Source organism: Annulohypoxylon maeteangense (genome assembly GCF_022496945.1).
Source record: "Annulohypoxylon maeteangense strain CBS 123835 unplaced genomic scaffold GGS22scaffold_4, whole genome shotgun sequence".
In the NCBI taxonomy this organism is placed as follows: domain Eukaryota; kingdom Fungi; phylum Ascomycota; class Sordariomycetes; order Xylariales; family Hypoxylaceae; genus Annulohypoxylon; species Annulohypoxylon maeteangense.
Window position 1 is genome coordinate 223,633 of NW_025953251.1, and position 26,130 is coordinate 249,762.

Genomic DNA, 26,130 nt, shown 5'->3' on the forward strand with positions numbered 1-26,130 from the left:
TTCAATTGCATGCATGACCTGGGTTTTTTCTTCTTCTCTCTCTGTACTCCTATGCAAGATATCATAGAATAGAGAGCGCGGACAAATGTTTCGTTCTATGCGCTGCGTTACGTTGATATGAGTGACAAAGAGGATGGTAATGAAAATGCCCTGATTCTATCTAGGTAGTCGAAGGTAAAGCTAGGTTGGACAAAGAAAGACACGAAATCAGATGGATACGCTTTATGTATGGTATTATTTAATTCCTACACTATGTTGACTATCTAATTTGACAATTCGTAGAGCGGCAAGTTTTTTACTGTCTTGGTCTTGAGTCTTTTCATTCTTGATATATCGTGAAACTTTCCCGAAGTTTTCCCGCACTCATAGCTTGACATTCTTCTCGGTCGCGGCTTTAATGGCGGCGCCGAGCTCGGGGTTAACCTTACTGAACATGTCGTAAGTCCGGTTACGGGTGTCGACGTGGGCGTCAGCCAAGTGACCCGACACGTTGCCAATGAAGTTCTCTTGTTGGCCCGGAGTCCGGCCGAGGACATTCCACAGTCCGTTGGCTTGCTCATAGTCGTGAGGCTGGACCTGGTCGAAAAGGTCGCTCACGGCCGCGCCAGTCCATTGCTCATGGGGATTGACGGGCTTGCTAGTTGCGAACGTCAACGGCCGGTAGCTACTAGGGTAGTTAGGGTTCGCGCCATAGTTTCCATTTACGGACATGGCACCGTCACGCTGGAAGGGGTTGAAAGCGTGGAGAGGCGCGTTTACGGGGATTTGTTGGTAGTTGACACCTAGTCTGTGTCGGTGGGTATCGGGGTAGGAGAACAGACGAGACTGGAGTACAGGGTCTGCTGACGGCTCGACGCCAGGGACGAGATGCGACGGGGAGAAGGCGACTTGCTCAATCTCGGCAAAGTAGTTCTCCACATTCTTGTTAAGGGTCATCTTGCCAAATCGCCGCAGTGGCACCTCTGATTGCGGCCAGACCTTAGTCAAGTCGAAGATATTCCACTTGAATTTCTCAGCTTGCTCTGGTGTTAAGGTCTGTACATAGACTGTCCAGCTTGGGAATTCGCCCCTTTGGATAGCCTCGAACAGATCTTGAGTAGCATGGTCAGGGTTCTCAGAAGCTAGCTTGCCAGCCTCGGCATTGTTAAGAGTCTTGCTCCCTTGGTCAGTCTTCAGGTGAACCTGAACGTAGACGAAAGAACCGTCGGGCTTAATCCACTTGTGAGTGTGGCCAGAGTACCCGTTCATGTGACGGTAAGAGTATGGGGTTCCTCTGTCGGAGAAGAGGTGCATGACCTGGTGGATAGACTCTTGGTGAGTAGATAGGTAATCCCAGAACATGGTAGCATCCTTCAAGTTGGTTTGAGGGTTGCGCTTCTGAGTGTGAATGAACAATGGGAAGTTGGAGGGATCTCGGAGGAAGAAGATGGGGGTGTTATTGTAGACCCAATCCCAGTTACCCTGTTGTGTGTAGAACTTGATAGCGAATCCTATAACATTCAATTAATATTTATACATGGTTATTCCCAATGAGTATATTTCATACCTCGAGGATCTCTGGCGCTGTCGGCCGAACCCTTCTCGCCACCGACGGTGGAGAAGCGAATTACGAGAGGAGTCTTCTTTCCAACGCCATTCAACATATCAACAGTGGTAATGTCGCTGATATCGTCCGTGATTTCGAACTCGCCATAGGCTCCAGCTCCCTTAGCATGGACAACACGCTCGGGGATACGTTCGCGGTCAAAGTGAGCGAGGAGATCAATCAAGTGGAAGTCTTGAAGTAGTAAGGGGCCATGTGTGCCAACTCGCTGCCACATAGAAGGATGTTCAATGGGGTAGCCATTGGACGTAGTGTACACAGGCTTCTCATTGTACCTGAAGGTAGACGCGGGCTTCTCATTGGCGACCATGATTGCGACTTAGGGATATTGAGATTTTTGAGACAATTACTAATGAGGGGGGAAGGTGAGGGTATTTCAAAACGCAGGCTATCAAAGCAAGGCTGTCAAAGCTCAGGGGTTACCTATGTTATAGGCTTTGGGGTAAATTGGTGTATTACCCAGACACAAGCTTCGTAATAGATACGGAACAGATAGGCAGCTCAGAAAGTGCAACCGGAGGGGAAGGAAAGAATAGAATCGAGACGGAAAGGAGGAGGGCGAACAGATATATAAATACCTGAGCTACCCACTACCTAACTGACCTACCTGACCTGTCTGGACTACCTTGTCTAACCGGGGGCTTTGTTAATACAGAACAGACAAATTGGACCTACATGTCAATGTACAGTACATCGAGATGTACATGGACATGGATATCAAAAGGTTTCAACATCTGTTGAACCCCTCCTTCGCTGTTTGCACGACTCCAACTTCCTCTGACCAGTTACATACTGGCTGCACAGTCGTCGTGCTCAGTATGCGCCATAGCTGCATGGTTGCAAATGGGGGATTTATGACGAGCAGGGGTTGGTCAAGGTAGTCAAGGCAGTTACAGCAGTTAAAGTAGTCAAAGTAGTGAAAAGTAGAGTCAAGGAGAGGCAAGGTAGAGCATGGTTGAGTCAGGGGGGAGGGAAAGGCTAGGCCTGGCTGACCTGGGTGGAGGCGAGGAAGAAATAGGTAGAGAAGCAGAGAAGTAGAGAAGTAGAAGAACATTCAAGTGACGGAACTACGCGGGTCTTGGTGCAAGTCTGGTAAAGTTTGGTAAGACACTACGTAAGTGCAGGAAGTGGGGTAAGTATCTCAAATAGACTAACCAATCACGTAATTGCTAATTGTGAGCTTTCAACTGCCCCGCCATTTGCCGGCATCCCTCCGACGCTTTGTGAACCTCTTCCCGACTATCAATCCACTTTGTACCGCAGGAGCTACTCACTTCTCAATTGTATACTTCATCATGACCTGGGTAACTTGGAACTTTTCTATTTAAGTTATACCGCTTCATTCGAAAAAGGCGATCTAATAATTTAGCAATGGCATCTCGGGAGAAATTCGGACTCCTTCCGTATTTTCTTCTATTTTTTTTCTCCATATTCATCAATCCTACATACTTCTATTATACCAAAGACGACTTAGCCCGCTAGCCCTAGCATGCCGTGCACGAAATACGCGACGCGTTGTATGTAAAAAATCATTAGCAGTACCTAAAGTCCACATCCCAGCATGCGGAGAATCTCACAGCGCCACCACTAATTCAATGTGCACAAAGATTCTCCCCCTCACGCCTCATAGATAGGTATTTATCAGCAAGAGCCTCCTGACCATATATTGGGTCTAATTCTCACCGATCTCTTAGATCAAAGAAAATGACACCGGTGGCAAATCTTTAGCTCTTGAGACACTTGAGACATGCTCCATAGGTACTGTGCATGGATCCTATCAGCCTTGGGGTATTATCAATATCAGAACATTTACCGCTAAAATCCCCAACGATGTGCCATTCTAACCGCCCTCGGTCTTCAGTTACTTTAGTGTATTTTACCGGCAGATAATAGTGAGTTGTCAACCCGTCTTCTATCGAACCATTCTCACCCACCAACATCAATTGCGACCCCTCCATTACCTATGTAGTAGACAAGGCACAGACTAGCAGGCGTTACATGCTGTACATGGCAGTCTTCGGCAATCCGACCACCTCGGAGAACGACGAACTTCTTTGTATATCGCTTACTATAGCTCCCTCAATCCTTCCAGAAACGCGCACGGTTCCGGACGAGGGTTCGATAATGTGATACCTGAGTTCCATTTTCATACGGCTCGAGCCCGAAACGGTCCATGACATCATACAACATACTCCTTCGTCCATTGGCCCCCGCGCAATGCAATCCGCTACGTACGATACCTGTATACATACCTAGGTACAGTATGTGAAGTTTGTATTCCATAAACGGAGGGTAGTTCTCTTTACGGCTTTACTTATCCACCGACTCCCCTAAAAACGAATCGCTCCCTTCGTAACACCCGCTCCTCCCGGCTTAATAATACTTGTTACAGCCTGGACAGCTGATCTTTCGAAAAATTCCAAATTCCAGGCTCTAATTCCAACCCCAAGAAGATGCTATGCCTGAACTAGACGGACAAGATATACGAAGCCTGGAAGCCTGATCCTTGGCGAAATCGCGCGCGTCGCCCTTTTTGCCATTTCGCACTATTAATAAGGTGCATTTCGCCATTTCGCTCCTACCCCACAAGAACCGGGTTGACGCGGGGTCTCGTGGCAACGTGATCGGGCAATTACCTAAGTGGGGCCGAATCAATTACGGCGAGATAAACTCGGCCGATAATATCAATCGCGGCTAGCTATTCGGGGTAGCAACTACCTTCTTTGGGTCGTCCACCCCCTTTTCATCGACGTACCTATGCATGCAAACGTCTCTCTACCCGATGTACCATAAATATACTTGGCTCCACACCGGCTCCTGTCCCGAGCCAGCTACGCGTCGCCAAAATATAGATCCGACGTTCGCCTTAGCTTCGTAGCGCCCACGTGAATATTGAGGATCTCCCTCCCGCTACTTTAAACGGCCTAGGTGACCAGAGAAACCATAGCTTCTAGAGCTCCTATATCGGCATTTTCTGCTTCTTCCCCAGACTTTGACGATGGGATCTAATGCAATCGAGGTAGCTCTCGAGGTCCGACGGGCTCCGCGGCTTGTAAAATATAGTACGTCATTTCCCAAGGGAGCCTAGATATAATATCAGGAAGTCCAATGTTGTGACTCAATTCCCAGTTTTCTGATCCACATATGCAGGTTTTCAGTAGCAAGGACTAAAAATAGTCAATGTTATCTTATTGTCTGATTCTTAACTCCTAGCTCGATGCCAACGAAATTTATTCGCTCGTCTGTCAATTAGCTCAAGGAACTTCGTGATCCCGATCAGTCGATGACTCGTACATGACCTCACCGGCGACTCACCGGCGAGGCAAGAATTTGCGAGTGGATTCTTTAGTTGCGAATTGAAATCACGACTACCGCTATTCGAGAAACTACGACCCAAACTTCGATCGGCGAGAATTTGCAGACGTTGGATATGAGCATGAGCAACGCGTATCTATGACAACTAAAACATATCTAACGTAACGACTGTATAGGGGCCGACCCCTAACCCGATATTATTCGACCCGGGCTGCCGGGACCGGAATACCCGCCCGGCCTTCTATCTTTCGTAGGAGTAATTAAAGAGCCTATGGGGTTTATTGTTGCTGTATATATAAAAAAAGGCCCGATATGCCAGGCCATGTCGCGAGCCCACATCATTAATAGACGCCTGAATTGATGCACACGTGTCTTGATATTCTTCATCGATCTTCATATTCATCCTTCTTCCCTGCTCCACCATCATGAGGCTCCGATCGAAAAGTCCCGTAGAACGCCTTATTGCCCCCAATCAACAGAAGTACGGATGTCATAGCACCTAACGGTCGTATCGACCTGTTTGCCGGAACCGTCTACCCAAAACTGTACGGATGCGATACCAATGAGAAATAGTTGAGATGCCAAGAAGAATCTTGGTTGTGACGTTCATGTTTATGCTGTCGATGAATGTTGTACAGAAGGCGTTGTACGAGGTCCGGCCGTTTAGTCCTGCGACACGGTTTGCTATGTGACACGTTAGCTATATATTACTTTTACCCCTGAGATTCAGGACAAGAAACAGATTGGTGGAACGTGATGCGCCGTTATTTATGAAGACCGAGACGCTGGTACAGGCTCGAATATGACTTACCACCAACCAATCCATGCCTTCGTTGACACCACTTCCGTCAACGGCTGAGCATGCGACAATGCTCCAGTTGCGATCCCTCAATTCGCCTAATCGCAATGCCTCGGATATTTCTCCCGCACCCTTAGCACCGGGCTGATCTTGCTTGTTGGCAAAAACCAGAAGCGCAGCATCCCTCAATTCGTCCTCGTTCAGCATGGCAGCTAATTCCTCGGCTGCGGTCTGAAGACGCTCGATGTCCGTGCTATCGACAACGAAGATGACAGCGGCCGTGTTCGCGTAGTAACACCGCCAATAGGGCCGGATCGAGGTCTGTCCACCGAGGTCCCACACGTTGAAATTTAGGTTCTTGTAGGTTACCGACTCGACGTTAAACCCGATCGTGGGGATTGTCGTTACTACTTCGCCTATCTGTATACAGCCTTAGCCGTTAGTTATTGAACCCCTTAGTCTAAGTCCAAGCGCGTGGGCCTGTCTAGGGGAAAAGAGGAAAGGCATGATTGCGTGATGTTCGCGATATGGATGGTTTAGTTCGTAAGTAGATGGATACGTGAAATAAATGGCTGACCTTCAATCTATATAATAATGTCGTCTTTCCCGCGTTATCCTGCGCAAGATCATGAATCAGCTCATACTGCTTCGCCACCAAAGGAGCTCGAACAGGGGGTAACAGTAAGCTCGTACAAGACCTAGGATTAAGATTCTTATCTCCTTCTTCGCCCACAGTAGGCCGGATAACCACGATACACTTTGACCCATCTTGCGTATGTATGGTTCGTCCACGCAGGAGCTCGGCGCTCTTTCAGGGGAAGAGGATAGGGGAAAAGAGAAAAGGAGAACGAAGTGGCCACGCGATCGTATACTACTTGCTGCTCTACAGCTGCCTGAAACCGAAACGGAAACTTATGGGGATTAAATGAAATAGAATTTCTAAATCTTCTTTAGTCGTCAAAGGAAAAAGAAATTATTATCTCGTAAAACGCGTAGAAAAAGATGGGTTAACTATTTGTTAATAGGAGCTTGTGTTTTTTTTGTTTGTACAATTATTGGTCACGTCAAGCTTTCAGATTCGCTTTGAAATCTTGCGCAGAGGCTAACACCTGGTAGAGCACAAGGGTTCACCCAAGATTGGCTTTCTAATAAGCAAGGGTCCCATTTTCCAAGGTTTAGGGAGGCCGCCACAAGCATTGCACCAATCCTTGGCATCGGTTTCTAATGGCAGGTGCCAGCCCAACCGGCAGATCTGCCACCCACAACCAATTGCCCAGCAGGTGCAGACTTGGCCTTAACTTATCTCTTATCGGAGTCGCAATTTGATGGAATCCGACCTTACCAATTTCGGGGTTATATGGCCTGTGCTTCTCTCATGCGTCACGTGAAGAAATACATAGATACAAACTACTACCGCACGCACAAATTCGTATTGGGGTTGGAAAACCCTCGCGTCAACCCAAAATTTCAAGTCCGCATATTGATTTGATCTTCTACTCCACCCTCCTTCAACTCTCATCATCACGAACAACCTCGACATTCTGATCAGCACAAGCAGTCAAAATGCCGGTATGTATTATTTGTTTTCTTAATTGATTGACTGAATCATTTAATTTGTCCTATCAATCAATTCACATAATATTCTTTTCTGCGCATAAGCACGATTACTTTCATGTCTAGATCGCATCCAACTAACGAATTTAATCACAGAGCCACAAGTCCTTCCGAACGAAGCAGAAGCTCGCCAAGGCGCAGAAGCAGAACCGACCCATTCCTCAATGGATCCGACTACGTACTGGTAACAGCATCAGGTACGAATAAACCCAGCCGAATCCTACCATTCCAACGTCGAAGTAAATGATAAATGGCGACGACTTTTGGAGAAATGATAGACAGAGACAGAAATAAGCAGGAGGCTAACGAGAGCTACAGATACAACGCCAAGCGGAGGCATTGGCGCAAGACCCGTCTCGGCATCTAGATGCCTCTCCACGATCCCATCTACATCGGTTACATCTGTTCTTGGGCGCTCTACCGATCTCGACATGTCACCATCACAATACTTGGCGACTAGGCAATATTTAGGGGACGGAACCGGCAGTGGATGATCAAAAAACATCGGTTGGCATTGTTTCGGTGGACTTTCGAGGCAGACAATGGTGACCCTTGATGTCGGAGGGGAAAGCATGGTGCTGCGGGCGAATCGGTTTTCTTCAGGGCTCATCAGTTCAGATTTGCATGGTACCGGTCAATAGGGAATGAACAACACGTTTATGAAAAGAACGTGACTACGAAAACACTGCTTCTACGAGTTGAACTTGTCTCCGTATGCGTGATTAGCGCACCAAGGCTTCAGTAATCCATTTCGCATAATTGAATCAGGTAAGGAGGAGTTAATTCTGTGTCGTGTCTACACTACCTCCACACCCAAACCCTCAGATTCCCAACCTTTATGTCCCATCTTCGAAAGCTGAATTAGCGAAAGAACATTGAAATCCTCGTGGCCTAGGGTCGTTAGCATAAAATAAATCCTCAAGTACAAGGTAAGAATGGACGTACCTAAGATATCCAGAGCGAGGACTACAGAATAGCTTTGAGTGTCTTGGAGATAGGAATCCAATCGGCAGCATTCCTTCTCCATATATACAGACTGATCACTCAAACCGCCCTCGAGGGCCGAATCCCAGCCCTTAATCCCAGCCTTTCCCTCTTTCGCGAAGAAGACACTTCACGTAACTAGCCCCTAAGCCCAGTGGGAGAAGATATAGTTGGAGATGAAGTTAAACACCACAGTAAGGACGATATTCAGAAAGGTCGCGTTGGCGTACCACTGTGCTTCGAACCGAAGCACCCCCAAGTTGATCCTCACGACGCCCCGGTGGTCGTTCTCAATGAGGTCGATGAAGAGTAGGACGAGGAGGACGTGGGTGAGTAGCGCCCAGGGATCGATGTCAGAGAGGCCTGGCATGGTTGATGGTTGCGGTTACAGAGAAAATGAGGGTTTTCTAGTTGATACTATGAGTAGGTGGTGAGCCTGAGAGTTTTGATTTTTTTAAGGATACCTAGGGTAAACATTGCTTCAATGAACATGAGATTTTCAGATGGGATACTAGTCTTCTCAACAGCATCGTTATGGTCGTCGAGGAAAGGGAGTTCATCTGACGATGGTTACGAGCCGACATTCTATGCAAGGATAGACGGGCCTCCTCTGCAAATACACTAATAGCTAAGAGTATCGTTTACTTTTTGGGACACTCAAGATAGTACAAGTATGAGACGTAGATCACGGATAATACCGCAGTGGCAACCTTGGATATTTAAGTTCTGTGTTAACCAGAACTTAGTTGAGCTATATGTTACCCCTAGACCAAGACGGTAGCAAGTCAATCTTATAACAATAAATATAGTGATATAGGAATAGCTTAAGTGAGTTTGGCCTACAACTAACCTCGGGAATATTTGTTGACATTGAAAGAGATCCTCTTCATCGTACCTAAGATCCAGTTTGAACGATTCTCCAACTCTTAACCAATTCACAATGGGATATCATCATATCACAAGACGGTGTAATTCATAATGTAGGAACCAAGTTAAATAGCCTATTAGCGTGCTAATCTAGAACACCAAAAGACAAACCCGCATGTCTCTACGTTGCTCGAACGCAATGTCCTCTGTGCAAAGCGAATCCTATCGTTCGGTGTCTAGTACCGGTGTATGTATGTTGGGGTTAATAGAGCAACATGACGTTTATGGTCAGCTCGAGAGGAAAGTTCCTCGAATCCGCCATAAACCAGCAAATGACGACTCCATCCATACCGCATGATGTATTACGGTCAGGTAAGTCGTGTTCATGAACGCCGTCAATGAAACAGAATTGATAATTACGGCAGTATGGTAGGGAATTTATCGGTCCTCGGCCCACTCGTTCTCCCGGCGAATCTGCTCCTCCTCGTCATGGGTGAAGTCGTTCGTGATGTTGAAGGTCTTACGAATCTCCTCGGGAGACTTTCCCTTGATCATGTTGGCAACGGTCTTGCAGCCAACGTCTAAAAGAGCCTTGATGTCGAGATAGTTGGATGCCTTTAAAAGAAGCTTAGTTAGCAATCATGTGATAGAGAGACAAGTAGGACGTGTATCTGCTAGACATACAAGAATAATCTCAAACAGCATCTCTTGGTCGACCTGCATGAATTTCTGATCCCATTCATCGATGTCCGTCGTCTTCTTGCGATTGTCCGACTCGTCCTCGTTGCTAGCCGGAGGGTCGTTACGGTGGTGTTCACACCATTCGATGACCTTGCGCAAGACAGGCTCGGTTACCTAAAAATATTAAATCAGCATCGTGCTCTTTCGCTGCCAAGGTTACTCGGAAACCTAGGGTGGTAGCAACATACATTAGGGATGGGAATAGTCTGTCCGTCGGCGTTAGGACCAAGATCCTCGAGCATGTTCTTGATGAGCAGTGATCGTTCTGCGACCGCCTTCTCTGTAGTGAGTGTAAGCAGCGTTTCAATTGCAAGGATATGAGCGTGTTACTTACCGACATCAATCTTAATGTTGTCGTTTGACTGAAGGCGGATGTAATCCGCAGCGGGGGGTGCTTCGGTCTCAACCATCGTGAATGAATAATCGAGATCAACTAATCGTCTGTAATAAGGATGAGTGTACGGTCGCAAAATGTGTAGCTGCGAAATCTATTCTAGTCGCAAAGTGTATGTGACCAGAATATGCAAATATGTCGTGTGGTAATGTGTAATATTTTATTTTATGGTGGATGAAGGAAGGGAAATGTAAGAGGTAGAAGCAGAAGTTTGCCGTTTGAGTAGTATTGAGCTATGGCGGAAGGCGGGAAGGCGGGAAGGCGGTGGTGGATTAGAGGGGCACTGGGCTGCTGGGTCATGTCCAAATTCTTAAATAGGCTTAGGTAATACAGTAGGAGCGGGCACGTCACGATGGAGTTACTACCTCCAAGGTATTTACATAGGAATGGGAATGACTTACTTAATAGTTGAGATATCGCAATTATCCGTGAGGAAGAATATGAAGAAGGTAGAGTTGAAAAAGGTGGAAGAGTCGGTTCAGTTTTAAATTATGTGAGATAAAAGAATTATCTAGGGAAAATTCGGTGCAGCTTCCTTTTCTTTTTAATACCAAGAGGTTAGAGAAGGTTCCATGAACGCGGTGTGAGCTGTGGCATAAAGAGTGCAGATAGAACGCCTGAAAGTTTAAATCTTTCCTAGGTAGGTTACCACCAAGTACAGGTGGCAACTTACCGCAACAGCTGGTGGGCCTCTAGGCAACATTCAATATTTACGCCGAATACCAGGCACACTGTAAGTAATACTATTAGGTCCCAATTAAGGTTTTTCATTCATGGTTTAAAGTAGTCATTAAAACGCCTCTTAAGTGATAGTATTGTGGTGCTCTCCACCCGGTGAATCACTCCCCGAGTAAACTAAAAAGGAGATATAAGATGATCTAAATGCATATAAATTCAAATTCATAAACAAACTTAGGTAATTATCAAATAATTGCAATTATTGGATAATCCTAAAAAGAAATAAATTCTACGTCAAAGGTAAAATACTTGTATACAATAATGGCCGTGCCTCAAGGCTACGCCGGATTAGATGCCAAACTGCTAAGACGCCACGCATCTCTGTACCCTTCCAAACATCTACATATACGGTGATTTAGGCAGACAATGTTCTTTCAAGGGTGTTCAATATGTTCGTTTGATCTTGATTAAGCTCTGACAACTCTCAAGTGCTTGTATAGACTATTCTGTATGCATACCAAGTTACACAACGTCCCTCTATGTCTCAATTATCCACCTCTTTACCAACAACACGGCTCATATGAATCTGCATCTATTTTTGTGTTTCCTCATATGCACGTTCCCTAATTGCTTAACTCCGTTTGCCAGCACCAACTTTGATTCCAGCAATTACATATTAGAAAATAAGTGGAAGGATAGGTACCCTATCTAGGTACTAGGTAGGTAGGTAGATATGTAATCAAAGGATCGAGGGATGTGCCATAATGTACATGATATACTTGGGTAGTTCGTATGTAATAGCAATAGGTAATAAATGTCGATGATCGCTAGATGAAATTATAAGAAAGGTGTGGAAACGAGGGAAAGAAAGGGTATCAAGTTCCACCACCGCCAACCCAGCCCGATATGAAAATAAACCCATATGCCCGCTACCGTATTTTTGTTTATACACGTATACTCGTCGCTCTTGAAACGTGTTCCCATTATTGGCCCTTGACATTACTCTGCATCCTCCTTAAAGCCTCGCGATGGGCGTCCATGAGATCCCCGCGTCGCATCAATTCCTCAAACGTGCGTTCGTTGCGTTCTTTCTCCTGGCGTTCAAACTCTCTTCTCTGTGTTTCCTGTTCCCTCTGGGATAGAAGAACGTTCCGCTGCTGGTCGATATTATATTGCATTTCGTAGCTTCCATTTCGCTGCGTGGTTGCTCCTAGTAAGGGGGTCGAAGTAGAGAAAAGGGGTGTTTCCCGGCCAGTGTTACCTGCGGGCGAGACTTGCGTTCCTGCCCGCAACTCTGCGGCGACAGACTGCCGGAAGTTCGCGAGCTGGGCATCGCGATGGGCTGGGGACGGCGCTGTAGATCGTCGTTGAGGTTGATGAGAATTAAATTGTGAACTTTCTGCTGCTATTGGCGAGACTGTTGGTGGATTTGATCCAGACATATGTGATATTCTCATAGTGCTATTTTGTCGCGGGTTGGTGGTAGCGGAATGTGCAGAAAGCATGCTGTTTTGGCGAATGAGTTCTTTTCGTTGGCTAAGTGGAAGATCATCTGGATCTTGGGTAGCAAAAGGTGAAGGTGTTGGATGGTTGTACTGGAGCTCCATTTGGCTGACTGATCTGAGGGGGTATTGTGCACTCTCAGGAATCTGTTGCGATAGTAATAATGTTGACTGAGATTTGCTACGCAAGAACATATCTCGCTTTCCAATCAACGTTTGAGGGCTGGAGTATGAGACAACACCTGGGACGGGAGAGTGGCTTATACGCTGTGATTCAGGCTCGATGGGGGAAGGTGGGATTAGTCCCGAAGCAGGTGCATCGTCCCTCTCTTGAGGCGTATTAACTTGAGTATTGAGATTCTCGTCGGTGTTTTCTTCCAAGATTGGCTGGATGACATCACCAGACTGACGGCGACTCTTTACTCGCACATTATGCAGGGTATAGGGCTGGGCACCCATTATGTGACTCGGAATGTCGCTGGCCTCTTGAGATTGGAATGTAGCTTGTGTAGGGTCTACTATCCCCACCACAGATGCCCTTGATGCAGAACGATAAACGCGCAAATTTGACGGAGTATTCGAGACGGAGGATTGAGTTCTCACGAGAGGGGCCGCCAAAATGCCACTCTCGGCTGTTTGCTGGAGTTCTTCGACCATAACTGGAGCAGGAACTTCTTCTTGCTGCTTCAAGACTTCTTCCGGTTCAGGGTATTCATTTACCTGCAGCGTTTCGAGTTCGGGCTTCTCTGCATGGCTCAAGTGTTTTGCCCACTCATTTGTGCGGTATGAAAGTGCAACACGGGACAAGCTAGAGGGAAGACGTTCCTTCGTAAGGCTTGCTGAAGATGTAGCTGATGGTGACGCAGATTTAGCAACCTTTGACGTGTCGGAAGGAACCTTCGTCTCCGGAATATTTGTAAGCTTGCTGATCTCATTGGCCCCTGCTGTCTTTCCGGTATCATTTGTTATGCTACTCCTTTTTGAGTTGTCCCCGGTATGCTCTCCTAAGAAAGGGTCTAGAATATCCGTCGCAACGGTTTCTACCGTCGAGTAAGGTCGAGCACCAGGGTGTACCCCGGAAGAATCTCTTGGTTTTGATTCAGGCTTCTTGTCTTCGAGACTCATTTCATTTTCTGGTAACCTATCCGCCAATTCTGGTTTGATTTCCATCGTCAATCTCGGTTCTCGCTCTTCAGTCCATTCTAATTTCTCATCACCATCATCACTCATGCCGTCAATGGTAGCAGCAATAGAACCGGTGTCTTCGGGAGGCATTCGGCTTTCTGTCACAAGATCCTGGCGACTCTCGCTCCATTTGGGGGACGGCTGTGGAGCATCGAATTCTCCAGTTTGGCGCTTGGATTTTTGTGATTTTTGGGAACGCTGAGATAGACTTCGCAATAAATTCCCCGAGCCCACTGATAACCTATGAGATAAAGATGCCCTCGAGGCTCTTTTGCTTAACGTGATAGACCGTCTATCCTCATCGGCAAATGTTGCAAACGATGAGCGATCACCATCATTATCCTCATCGTCTCCGTGCGGTTCCGGGATTCTAAATGGCAATGGTATGATGTCGGGTCCAGTCATATTCGAGACTCTTTTTGTACTGTGGGGCGATACTGTAGTCGCATGCTGATTCTCCTCATCAACCCCAGCCATCCATGCCTTTTCATCAGGTGTCGGCAATGAAACAGCGTCTCGATCAAGAAGGTCATCCCGTGAAACTCGAATAGTTACTCGGTTCTCTTCGTGTTGATTTGGAATTACAAGTCCGTTTTCCACCCTTTTCACGTCCTCGGAAGATGCTGCGTCGTCGGAAGTGGTAAGGTTCGCCATTTCGATCGCGTTTTCGGTTTCGGTATCCGTCGGCGAGACTGGTTGAACTGTTGCCTGGCTAAGACGGCCCTTCTTCTCACTTTCCATCTCCCCAACACCCGAATCACGAGAAGCAGTAGGACTCATTGGTGGAGGCATATCTCCGTAGGTTGTTTCCCATTGCCTCCTTTCGCGCTCATTATCTTCTTCAACTCGTCTCCCAACAACTGCCTCCTCTTCATCGCGCATTCTTTGGAAATCAGCTCGTTCTTCGGCTCGTTTTTCTCGATGATGCTGAATCACACGCCATAGTTTGAACTGAGATATCAATCCCAAAATGGTTAGCACGACGATTAATGCGATCTCCACTTTTATTCCCTTGGTTAAGGGATAAGTGTTGGCCTCCAGAGGAAAAAGTTTGTCGTTGAGGTTCCAAATATAAACCCAGAATTCCTTCAAACCAGCTCTGCTGAAACAGTCAATACCTAAAACTGTAACAGTCGCACCGGCGAAAGACATTAACCCGATCAAAGCGTATGGTCTGGTATAATGACTGAAGTAAGATGCGAAGCCTACGAGTGTGAAGACGGTGATAAATATGACTTTGCCGGTAGTTGAAGGTAACAACCCGCCATCGTGCAAGGTTAGCAGCCACATAGCAAAACAAAAGCCACCCAGCAAACATCCAAGACCTTCGGTAAGTTCCCTGAAAGCTGTCGCAGCTCCACCTAGAATAAGACCAGTACAAACAGCTGCCACAACATATGCCCCTTGGATCGCATCTGATATAGGCGGGTTCATAACGTAAATGATCAAGACCGTTACACAGAGACTGGCAAGATATGCCGAAGAGAAGCATGTATGCAGCCATGCGTTTTTGATGCCGACTAAGGTGTATACGATGCCAGTTAAGAGTAAAATCGCGCCGGAAACACCCCAACCGGGTGTAAGTCGAGGTGGCAAAGGCAATTCGCCCTGTACAACAGTTTCTGTAGACAAAAGGTTAGAGCTAACGTCAAAAGAATTAGAAATTAACAATATTGAGCTACTCACGGTTTCCAGTATAACTATCATTGGTCGGGTTATTCCCATTGATAGCCGAGGGGATCGCAGTTTCTGATGGATCGCTAGTTGTGGTTGCCGAAACTTGAACAGAATTAGTCACCTCTAATGAACTAGAGGAAGACCCTGAGGCGTTTGGTGTGGCTGTCGTTTTATCGTCTCCATTTTGTGTCGTGGTCGGACCCTCTGTAGTTACTGAAGAGGCATCTTGTCTTGGATATGGTCTCAGTCGACCCGCAGAGACCAAGTTCAAGCATATTAATAGATAGAGCACAGCGCAAACGCTGGACCACCTTGGAAGCATCATGGATACTTGATAGGATGCTTAGACGTCGAAACTATATATCGATCATGTAGCACTCTGAGAAGTGCTTGTCCTGTTGAGCTTTGCTATCTGTCAAGAAACATAGCTAGGAATCGACGACAGCTGAGACAATAGCCTTGAAGAGCGAGTGTCTTTGTCTAAGCGTCGACGTCGGGGTCGAGGAACTCGAATAGTAGAACAACAGGGACGGTAATCGGTAAAGGGGTGTTGATGCTCTCGAGTTTCGAGACTCTCAGTATCTTAAGAAACGAGGGTATGAAGCCGCGAACGACGTTGGCCCACTAATGGACTGAGTTCTGGAATGAGGTTGAAGCCCAGAGGCGAAGTGAGAAAGCCAGGGTAAAGCCGCATGCGTCCCGATCGAGGGGCATGTACCAGTAGATCAAACTTATCAAGGAGCCGCGATCAGACCAGATTCGTCAATAGTAGCCTCTGAGCCTCTTCCTCGTTCATGCAAAAAAGTGAGCGGCATGAATACCGAGAGAAGAAACCTAACTATTGGAGTCTAACGACCCAGTGGTAAGGAACAAGAAGAAAAACCTGAGAAGTTTTTTTGATCAAATTTACCCATTACTTTGAGATCTGCCCACCGTCCACGTACTAGGCTATCGTACCGTACCTGGTCGCATCTCAACCAGCCAGCCGAGCTGAGGGCATGTCTCTAAAATTGCTTTTCGCGCCCAGTAGGCCGCCGCTTGGCAGCACCAGCAGCAGCACCGTTTCTCGGAAGTACCATGTTCAAAGACTAAAGTACTGGGGCGCATGCTGTGTGATTGATGCAAGTATGACGATTACATGGCCATCCAATGGTCTTCTATAGGCTCCAATGGTGCGCTATGGAACTGACCGCGGGAGATTAGCAGCGAGGATGAGTGGACATGAAGAATAGACAGTTGAAGCAGCTCTAGCCTCTTGGTCGGATTCCGGAAGAAAATGAATTGCAAGCCTCTGTTGTCTGTAACTTCCTTACTTCTAGTTAGTAGTACATGTAGTTACCAGTTAGGAAGCTACTAAGTAGCAACTACCTAGTACGCTACACTGCCAGACAAGGCAAGCCCAGTCGACTAGGAACGAACGGGAGCTTATTCCAAACGAGGTAATTATCGGTCAGGGCAGATCACCAATTGGCCAATGCGATTTGTGATTGGTAACCCGGTTCTTTTTACCCCTGACTACCGGTAAACCTTACTGCATTTCGACCCTCCTTTTCCTCAAATGCTATCCACAGGAACCCACCGTTTAGCATCTTTATTAGAGCCCTACGAACCTTGAATCCTTCGAATCGTCGATTCAAAAAATAAGGCTCAACTTTTAGCATGAGGCTAAATTGTAGCTAAACTTCACGATGTATGAATTGCGTAGGACACTAGTATATCAATATCTCGTCCACTCCTCACAATTCTTGATGGTAGCACACATGTGATAGACCAAGCAGGAAACCAGGAAATCAGAAAATATCACTCATCCCCGGACGCCACATGTATGAAAATCTCGGCGAAGAGGCACAACACGTGCAGTCAAATCAATAGTTTGGTTCAGATTTGTCAAATCCCAAGCCATTTTCACAATCCGAGCAAGGTATCAGATCGGTTTCCCTTAGGCGGATGCACCGGTGAAAAGCAATTTACTTCCTAGAGTTCCAAAGTCCTAGCCTCGAAAAAATCTTAGCGGTCCACCCTGTCGTTCTGGTCGTCTCGTTCACGATCGCTCATCTAGCATTGGCTGTTGATCCCGCATCCAGCCAAAACTGCGTACGACGCTGCAGCAAGGGTACGTACAGTACACCGGATTCTCAACAGGAACCAGCACAGCAGCAAAAAGCAGGACAAGTCACACATTTGATGACTACACGCGTGTTTCGGGCTCTGTCGGATGGTAGCCCAATTGATGATCGCCAGCTCACCGACTTAAAACATCTCGATTGACCAAACCGAGGAGTTAGCGGTCTGGTATAATATGTCTATCTTTCAACTTTCAATCATGAGAAAAAAAGTTAATGGTTGGGAATCATCCTCAGTTGAGACGACAAGTAACGCGCTAAGAACGAACGAAATATCGAAATGACGCGTATTCAGGAACCGAAAGGAGTTAAATTACACTCAAGGGTCCCCCCACCACCACAATCGCCGCCATTAATCGCAAGTTTCTAATAGAAAGACGAACCTTGCAGTAGCGAGACGCCTCGTCTGCGCTTGGCGATTCGTCCCGCGTCGTAAAGGAGGGTAGCAGCGGCGGGATCTTGCTCATCTCGTCGACATCTGATGGAACGTTTATTCACCCCCATCACGAGATTAATGACTTGCCTTTCTCGCCCTCTTCGCCTTACGAAGTTTGCTCTCGACGGTGATACGGCGTAGTGCGACGCCGGAAAGGCACATCGATGAAAAAATCCAAACGTCCGGTAGTGTAATTGGAAATAAAACCTTCCACGCAGGTCGCACGTGCGAGAATAGGACGATAATACATCCGTATTCATACTAATCAAACTATCCTTGTAATGGTGGAAGTTGGACAAGATCTAGATTGCACGATTTTTGCCAACTTACATATCTGGATGTTGTCTCAACAATCGTACCCCTGTGTATGATCAAGGTGGTTGATTATTGATGTATGTCAGATTTCCAATATTTATCATATCCCGCACTCGCAGGTATACCTACCTAGTAATACCTAGACTGCTAGAGCAGTGGACAGCAAAGCAAAAGAGTACGAAATTCGATAAAATCCGACATTTTACAAGGTTGTTTCCGGTTTGCCGAAGCCGAAGCCATGGGTTCGTCCCTCTAGTTTGCTAGCTTTAGCGTATGTAGTACCCGGATTCAGGAACCGGTGGACCCAACCCCCAACTACCGCATGCGTGCCTGGCAGCCTGGAACTACCTACAGCAGCCTTAAAGTTGATATTTTGTATCCATCTATGGATTGGCGAAAGTTCGAAATCTTGGCAACTTGGTTATATCCACCGTCATCGAAGATGGGAAGAAAATTGTGATGCGCAGACCCATTCCAGCCCTTCTCGTCACAAGAGCTACCTTCCCCGCATCATGACGTTCGTTGGAGCAGGCGTAGGTATTGTGGCAGGTATCTGACGTGTTCTTCAATATTTTATGTATCGAGTTGTGCAGGGCTGCAGGGGGGTATTCTGTAATTCGGTGGCTATCCCCATATCCTCAAGCCATCCTTGACCGGTCCGCCGGTCTATGCACTGTGATCAATATTTCACAATTTCAAAAGAGGAAAATTCGTAATTGCTGAAAACATGCTTTTGAGAAGTGGCTCTGTAAGAACAACGTGTGTGAGTCCAAACTTTTGCCATTCCTATAATAATGGCCTCAGGATATCAAGTAGTTCTGAATTAGAGTACAAATATGTTAATCATGGTCCATAATTGCCTTTCCAAAGAAAGAAAAAAAAAGTTTCCTAAGTGAGTTGTGAGCTAAACAAACTCATGCTGTTGAAGTATGTTGAGCGGTGACCGAAACTCCCATCTCGATAACTTGCCTCCTGTAATCGCCGCGTGCCGTACCTCCCATGATTCCCTTCAAACCAACAAGTATCGAAAAGCCGACCAGCCCGTCATCACCAAAATACCTACCTAAACTCCTCATCTTATATCCATAATCTCATACAGACACGCGCGCGCGTATACACATCACATAGACATACACCCTTATCTCCTAGACATGCGCGTAGGAACACGATCAGGGCCGTTTTTGCCCTGAGCAAATGTCTTTCCAGATCGGGTAGATCTGTGTGTCCTCTCAGGCGTAGACCTACTCTTACGGCTAAGTAAAGCCATGGCCGTCCGGAAAGGAAAAATAAACACAGCCACGAGCGCCTGAATCGGGAACATGACTACTGCGATTATTTTCTCAATAAGCCAAGACCAAACCCCCCATTGAGCATTGCTATTCTTAGCTGCAACAGCAGCAAGTGTAAGGGCATCGTTAAGCCTTTGATCCACATATTCGATTCGGTTGTCGGTTTGGCACGCAAGTAGAGTGAGTTTCTTCTCATACCGTCGCATGGCCCGAGATAAGGCATCAAGCTCTGGCTGTACGCTATTGCGGAATTCCTGCGATACGGTCGTCTCGACCAATTTTTGTTGTGGCGGCCCAGGTTGCAAGTCGACGTTTGAGGTCGTCTCGCCAGTAACTCCACGTGTTTCTAACTCATCCAATCTTGCTGAAATTTCTTGGAACTGTTCCATCGTGACGGTCTGCTTTTCGTAGGGGTTCCTTGCTACGATTTGTTGAACCCGCAAGGTCCGGTTTTGAAGCATTCTGATCAAATGCGAGACTGGGCGAACCTCGGCAGCACAAAGAAAAATGGTGAGGTTATAATCAGATACCAGTCCTTCGGAAGGTCTTGACAACTGTCCACGAATGGTGTGAAGAAGGTAAGCTCCTAGCATAGGAAAAGTAAAACACCACGCCAAAGCGGCTATTTCGTGTAAATACAATTCGCTTAGGGCCGCCGCTTGTTTCTCTTTCCATTGTTGGGCTCGTCGGTCAAAGGGCTTATGAGCCGCTACCTCGGGCTCACTCTGTTTCTCTACTTCCTCAGGGACATTTTCCAGCGTTGTTTTCTCGGTGGTTGGTGACAACAGTTCACCATCACTGTCAGACTCAAACACCGACTCTGTCATAATCTCATCTTTTATGATACGCACTTCTTGCGCGGACTGGTACCAGTCCCATGGTTGCGTGACAGACCAGTGGAGAAAGACGGCAGCTAAGCTGAGCAGTATTAAGTCGGTGAAGAAAGCGCTTCCATTCTCAAAAAAGATGCCGGCCAAGGCAGGCAGCAGGGCTAGCGTGAGTGGGACATAGACGAAAGGTGATTTATCCGCTTTCGAAGACTTGCTCGGGTTAAGAAGTTCATCTGCACTCGTCTCGAGATCCCTCCTCGCATCACTCAGACTATAGTCTGAGTATGTAGAACTCCGCCTTCGAATATCGGGAAATTCGTCCTCGCCGGATGGTACACCGAGATTTAGGGTGGAGCGACGGCGCAAAGTGGATGGTTGACCGGCGGTTGCAGCTCGACGTAGACCATATCCCGGCGGCGCATTGCCGTTATTAGAGGATGACCGACCGGGGATATTCGTTGCTGACGTTGAGGTCGATACGAAGCTTTCGTCAGCCATGACGGGAATTTAATGAGTTCCGTCCTACATGGGGTCACGGACCATAACCCCAGCAGACATGGATGTTTCTTACAAAGTTATTCTAGATGAATAAATGATCACCGAAGCCCATAGGGCTATGCGATAATCAGTGCGATGATGGAAGAAGCTGCGATGTAGATGGAAAGTAGCATGGCTTACCGTAAAGCATGCGACGGACAGGGATAATCAGATCGGAAATGCTCAGGTTCAGGTGGCCGGATGAGGTCATTGTCTCGTGCTTTTTAAAGCAACATAGCAGTAAGGAAGCCCGAGCTTTCCCAACTCCAGCTATTCAGCTCTCCACACCTGCCTGCATTATGCTTATTACGTCACCAATCATATCAATCGGTGTCAGGTGTATACGAGTATCTTTATTTCTTCATTGGCTTCTTCATCTTCGAAGGTATCAACGTAACACCTCTGCATTGAAGACACATAAGATGCATCTTACATACAGTATTATACTTCAACCCCTTTCAATCCCAATAAGGGAAACGATGCAGTATAATCTCAGACGGAAGAGGAAGCTTTGGTATGCAGGTTAGATATCTTGGTATGTAAGATCTATGCTTCTGACCTAAATAAGTTATGTGCACGGATCTGTCATCATAGTAAATTTATGCGATGGCGCCGTGAAGCTCCGACACCGACATTTTTACTCTAAAAAGACGGGCGGGAGTAAATTCACGCTGAAGCCGAATTTACCGAGAACCATCCCTTCCTAGACCTAGAATTCTAGATTTCACGATGTGTATATTTCAGACAAGCGTCGTTTCTAGTTCTACTTCTTAAGTCGGCCATTCGCCTCTCGACTTCGTTCCCGATCTAGATGGGCACGGACTAGGACCGAGATTCCGAGGAGAAAAGCAAGATCTCGTTCCAAATAATCGTGTTTCGCCCGTTCCTCGGCCGTGGATATTCTACGCTCGAACCATAACGTCAAAGCGCCCCAGGCAAAACCCACCTGATTCCAGCAGCGTAGGAAATATCTAGCGAGGGCTGATGACGGCTGATTTCTAAAGCTGTCCGAATGCAAAAATGCGTTAAAAGACGGGCCAGGCCGAGTTCGTCAAGGGTTGGACGGCGATTGACTTTTCTAGAAAACCATCCCCGGATATCACGAACATTAATAATACCGAGCCGCTTATCAGAAAGCTCATTAATGTCCTCGTGTTAATGCTATTTCGAGGTAGTAGCCAAGGGTGCGGCCAAAATCTCCACCATGTCAAATGGTATCTTGCCGGGGGCTGTGGAGATTGAGCATTATGCCCTTGATATGTTTCCGCTGTTTTCAGAGGCTCGAGCTATGACCATCACATCTACCCAACACAATAGATGTAACGACAGTGCGGCAATCCCGACGTATCAGGCAACAGAGGGACAGAAATTCAAAATTATTGAACAATAAGGCGAATTCTCGTTGATTTTGTTGTCACGTCATGATATGTTGGTAGGCTTCGTTGCTACGCTCCTATCGCTTAAAATCCAGTCTCTATGCAGCAATGTGGCTGTAAGTCATCACTCAGAGCTGGAATGGAATACCCATCTTTTTAAAAGACAAGGCTGGGCAGAAGCTTTTGATCCATACACTCGGGTTCTACTATGTAAAGGCGGTCTTGAAAAAAAGCCCCCAACTAGACCAAGTAGACCAGGTTCAGCCCAATAGACTCACTGTGTGACACCGCCAGAGCCCGTGAGTGGGACGATAGGTGACGAGGATGCCCCTGAATAACTTCCAACCGTGGCACTCAAAGCTGAGCTGGGCTTTGATAGGCAATGGCAGGTTTAAGAAGAAAAAAATGATCCGCAAAATAAAGCAATTTAAAGCCTTGTTCTTTTCTTAGTAGCTGACTCGTCAATAATTTGGGGCTACAATCCAGGTACGCAAGGACACCATATGACGAAAAAGAAGTACCATTTCTGTCGCATATATGTCTTCTGAAGTTTGCCTGGGCTTTTCTCCGTCGTACTAATCTACCTGATTTGTGTTCTCGGTCTTTTCTTTCTCTCTTTCTCAGTTAAACTCAAGGCTGATTTTTCTACCAAAATCCTTCCTTAAGGCAAAACGACGAGTGCGGCGTTTGCGGCGAATCAGTGTTTCGACAACCAAAATTAACAGCAATCAGAAGAATGATGACACCCTTTCGAAGATATTAAAAGAAAAGACCACGCAAGCAAGCTGGCAGCCCCCAAGGAAAAAATCATCAGTCAACGGTATATAATACCTGAAGACATCTCGTCGGATTTCAGAGAAGACGGATGATGAAATCTGTTGTTGACATTTTCAAATCTCAACAATTACTAATGTTTGCAGGTTGCTAGAGAGAACTTCAAGGTTGCAACCTTGAACTTGGAAAGCTTGGACTTCAAGTGCCTTGGAAGAGTGAGTGAAGTACGTACTACCTAGCAGCCTAGTACACTATTGGCACCCATGCAATTACTTGCGATAATACGACATTCCTATATCTTATGACAACTGCCAAGAACCGTCGAAAAACCGTCACCCAGCTGGTGGCTCTTTCCCTTTCAGGCCTGGGCTAGGCCAGCATGATTAGAACCAAAACCCCCCTGTGGTTGCCCCCATTAGTACTGGAAGCCCCGAATTATTACCAGTATCAGCACCAGCCACTTACAAGGCCCGTGTCCCGGCCCCCATCCCCATCAGAATCCTCAATCGTTCCAATTCCTTTTTTTCGCGTCAGTCTTTGTCATACACGATTACGGCCACGACCACGACCGCATCGACCGTATCGTCCGTATAGTCAGCCTCCATCGCGATATCCGCCATCTGAGGTTCCATACAATAAAGTTAGAGTTAAAGTTATCGAGGAGGGAAAAGGGGAGGAAACTTCATTTACTTGGCCGTTCTTGTCGTTATTGTTATTATTAAGATTTGACTTTGAAAGATCTGGAGTTTCTCCAATTGTCAATCCGGCCGCTAAATCGGCCATTTTACTTCACTTTTATTTCAAACGGCTTCTCACGCCGAAAGTCGTCCTACGAACTTGTCACCAGCCGCCCTAGATGCACCGCAAGCGAATGACAGCGTTAATTCTCCTTCCCAGCAGCCTGAGTATCCTACTGTCTTAGTTCCAAGACCTGTCGCTGCAACTGGAGTCACAGGTCACCAGCGACAAAAATCTGGCAATCGAAGAAATTTGGTACCCCCTGGACCCTACGATTATATTCCTCAGTCCCCCTTTCGCAATCGTGCTGCCGCCACAAATACCAATACAAACAACAACCTCAACTCTCTTTATCGTATAAACCGACGATTCGGCCCTGGCCGTCTCTGGAATCCGACTAATTCGACCCCAAGAATCTTAACCTCCCGACCACAACGAACATCGCGGCAATTTCAGCCATCCCGCAAACGTCGTCCATCCACGCCCCCACCCCCTTCTGTACCTGTCAACAACCCCACCATACAAGTCTCGTCGGATGCGAATGAGACTATAGGTTTTGGAGCAGGCGATTATCCACTTCTCTCACTACCCGAGCAATCGAAGCGAGCTAGTCTATCCATTGAGGGCAGGACAAGTGGAGATAAGAGAATAAGCCTCCCTGCGTCGGTTCGGCACTCCTACGACGGGAAGCGCATCTCTAATCCCCTATTTCTGCAAGAAACCGAAGCTGGTCCATCGGAACCTAAGGCCGAAAAGTCCATAACTACCGGACTGAGGAAGCGCGGCCAAAGCGTCACCAAACGGGCGCGAGCGATAAGCTTCGGGCTTGTCCGGGCCGAAACTTCTGAAACTTCACCCAAGAAGATTGACAAGGGAAAGGGAAAGGCCGTCATGCCGCAGGTGGAGAATGACGATCCTGCGAGATCATTTTCTAAAGATCTCGAGAGAGGACCCTCAGTTCTAAGTCGCCGGCATAATGGATCAAATTTGTCACTACCCGGTGGCATTGGGTCAGCCACGACCTCAAGTAATTCCTCTATTATGGGCGATCCTGACCAACCAGACCTGGGCGAGGAATGGGGTCCCCAACACCCGTGCTATCCACATCTAAATCCGCACGTACCCATAAATTCACCAGAATATGCAAACACACGAATTATACGGATTCGAAGAGATTGGCTACTGGAAGGAGATTTAGCCCCTGCATTTTCCAACCTCTATCCCGAGATACTGGATCCTGCAGGCGTGTCAGAACTGGAGTTCCGCCGAATCATAGAAAAGTTCAACCGAGAGCTAATACCCATATATAACCCCTATAACTGGAGAAACATTCTAGATGGCATATTGGGTCTGCTTACTGGGTGGATCTGGGATGACCTTGGCTTCACATATGCCAAGACAAGGCTGCGTCACTTGGATGCGTGGGTCGATAAATGGAATATAGAGATGGAGAAGTCAGTAGGCTCAGACGAGAATACTATTCCTCCTAGAATCATCTCATTGAGGCGTACGGGTTATATGAACGTAAGTGGTACTCTCTTGGTGGGCCGTAAGAGTTGAAGAGATCCTAACCTTCCCTTTAGCTCGACTTTCAAATCTCAGATCCCGAGATCGCGCCTGCGTCAACGGAACCGTCGGGCTCAAGGTCAGGTCCAAATATGGCCGACTTCAAACCAGCAATGTTGCCAGACTCTCCCATCGAAGCATAACGACCACCGTTCTCATATTTCTGTTCATCTTTTGTACAAATTTAACACCTTATTCACTTCATAACCCAATTTAATCGCACTCGACTGTCGTCCCGGGCTGTACGAATTACGAAGATACCCAAGCATTACCATACATACACACCACTACTTTTTTTCATAATTTTGTATCTACTCATCAGAGCTGTGTCTCTGTCTGTTACGGCCATTAGCGCTTATCGAAGTCGCTAGCTTAATAATATGGCAACGGCGTGGCGTTTCAGGTGTATCAACGTGGTTGATTTCCCCTATTCCCAATTGGCTCGAAAATTTTGGTAAACAGGACATCACCGTCCTTGAAGGACTCGAGATTGACAGGCCTGTCACTACTTGTATGTTATCGCTCGCGAGGATTAAGCATCGAGACATGTCGCCCGCAAGGGCACTATTAAGAACGACGTAGGTATTAAGATAAAACCATTGTCGACTGTTGATAATAATGTAAACAGTATAATTACATCACACTTGTATAAGATCGGGGCTTGTGTCATGTTTCATCAGTGTCAATTAAGAAAAATGTTGTTCAGTCAAGCCAGTAGGTACAGTCATTCCACCTCGACAGTTCGAGGCATAGCAAACAAATATTCCAGACGCAACCAACGCCCCGG

The 26,130-nt window shown here is 46.8% G+C and overlaps 7 protein-coding genes across 7 annotated transcripts; 2 read left to right on the forward strand and 5 right to left on the reverse strand.

Moving 5' to 3' along the window:
• Positions 1 to 215: 215 nt before the first annotated feature.
• On the reverse strand, positions 216 to 2,621 carry GGS22DRAFT_156234 (catalase-domain-containing protein). The gene is made up of 2 exons (XM_047960334.1): positions 1,547 to 2,621; positions 216 to 1,490 (listed from the first exon to the last, which is right to left on the reverse strand). The coding sequence occupies exons 1-2, from the start codon at positions 1,911 to 1,913 to the stop codon at positions 364 to 366; spliced, it is 1,494 nt and encodes a 497-aa protein (XP_047820964.1). The 5' UTR covers positions 1,914 to 2,621; the 3' UTR covers positions 216 to 363.
• A 2,822-nt stretch (positions 2,622 to 5,443) lies between these two features.
• GGS22DRAFT_104845 (ADP-ribosylation factor-like protein 1) lies at positions 5,444 to 6,843 on the reverse strand. Its single transcript, XM_047957783.1, has 4 exons — positions 6,411 to 6,843; positions 6,295 to 6,333; positions 5,730 to 6,137; positions 5,444 to 5,602 (listed from the first exon to the last, which is right to left on the reverse strand). Exons 1-4 carry the CDS (start codon positions 6,483 to 6,485, stop codon positions 5,582 to 5,584), a joined length of 543 nt encoding a protein of 180 aa, XP_047820965.1. The 5' UTR covers positions 6,486 to 6,843; the 3' UTR covers positions 5,444 to 5,581.
• A 326-nt stretch (positions 6,844 to 7,169) lies between these two features.
• On the forward strand, positions 7,170 to 8,111 carry GGS22DRAFT_156239 (ribosomal protein L39e). Its single transcript, XM_047960335.1, has 3 exons — positions 7,170 to 7,286; positions 7,428 to 7,528; positions 7,650 to 8,111. The coding sequence occupies exons 1-3, from the start codon at positions 7,281 to 7,283 to the stop codon at positions 7,696 to 7,698; spliced, it is 156 nt and encodes a 51-aa protein (XP_047820966.1). The 5' UTR covers positions 7,170 to 7,280; the 3' UTR covers positions 7,699 to 8,111.
• A 1,469-nt stretch (positions 8,112 to 9,580) lies between these two features.
• GGS22DRAFT_104886 (E3 ubiquitin ligase SCF complex, Skp subunit) lies at positions 9,581 to 10,716 on the reverse strand. Its single transcript, XM_047957785.1, has 4 exons — positions 10,258 to 10,716; positions 10,112 to 10,203; positions 9,867 to 10,037; positions 9,581 to 9,797 (listed from the first exon to the last, which is right to left on the reverse strand). Exons 1-4 carry the CDS (start codon positions 10,331 to 10,333, stop codon positions 9,621 to 9,623), a joined length of 516 nt encoding a protein of 171 aa, XP_047820967.1. The 5' UTR covers positions 10,334 to 10,716; the 3' UTR covers positions 9,581 to 9,620.
• A 717-nt stretch (positions 10,717 to 11,433) lies between these two features.
• Positions 11,434 to 16,391, reverse strand: GGS22DRAFT_156243 (uncharacterized protein). Its single transcript, XM_047960336.1, has 2 exons — positions 15,369 to 16,391; positions 11,434 to 15,304 (listed from the first exon to the last, which is right to left on the reverse strand). Exons 1-2 carry the CDS (start codon positions 15,682 to 15,684, stop codon positions 11,979 to 11,981), a joined length of 3,642 nt encoding a protein of 1,213 aa, XP_047820968.1. The 5' UTR covers positions 15,685 to 16,391; the 3' UTR covers positions 11,434 to 11,978.
• Positions 16,392 to 18,949: 2,558 nt separating this feature from the next.
• Positions 18,950 to 21,059, reverse strand: GGS22DRAFT_156245 (uncharacterized protein). The gene has a single exon (XM_047960337.1). The coding sequence runs from the start codon at positions 20,848 to 20,850 to the stop codon at positions 19,372 to 19,374; it is 1,479 nt and encodes a 492-aa protein (XP_047820969.1). The 5' UTR covers positions 20,851 to 21,059; the 3' UTR covers positions 18,950 to 19,371.
• A 1,034-nt stretch (positions 21,060 to 22,093) lies between these two features.
• On the forward strand, positions 22,094 to 25,570 carry GGS22DRAFT_198556 (Golgin subfamily A member 7/ERF4 family-domain-containing protein; the record flags this gene model as incomplete). Its single annotated transcript, XM_047966151.1, has 3 exons — positions 22,094 to 22,233; positions 23,864 to 25,301; positions 25,361 to 25,570. The coding sequence occupies 3 exons, from the start codon at positions 22,094 to 22,096 to the stop codon at positions 25,484 to 25,486; spliced, it is 1,704 nt and encodes a 567-aa protein (XP_047820970.1). The 3' UTR covers positions 25,487 to 25,570.
• Positions 25,571 to 26,130: the final 560 nt, after the last annotated feature.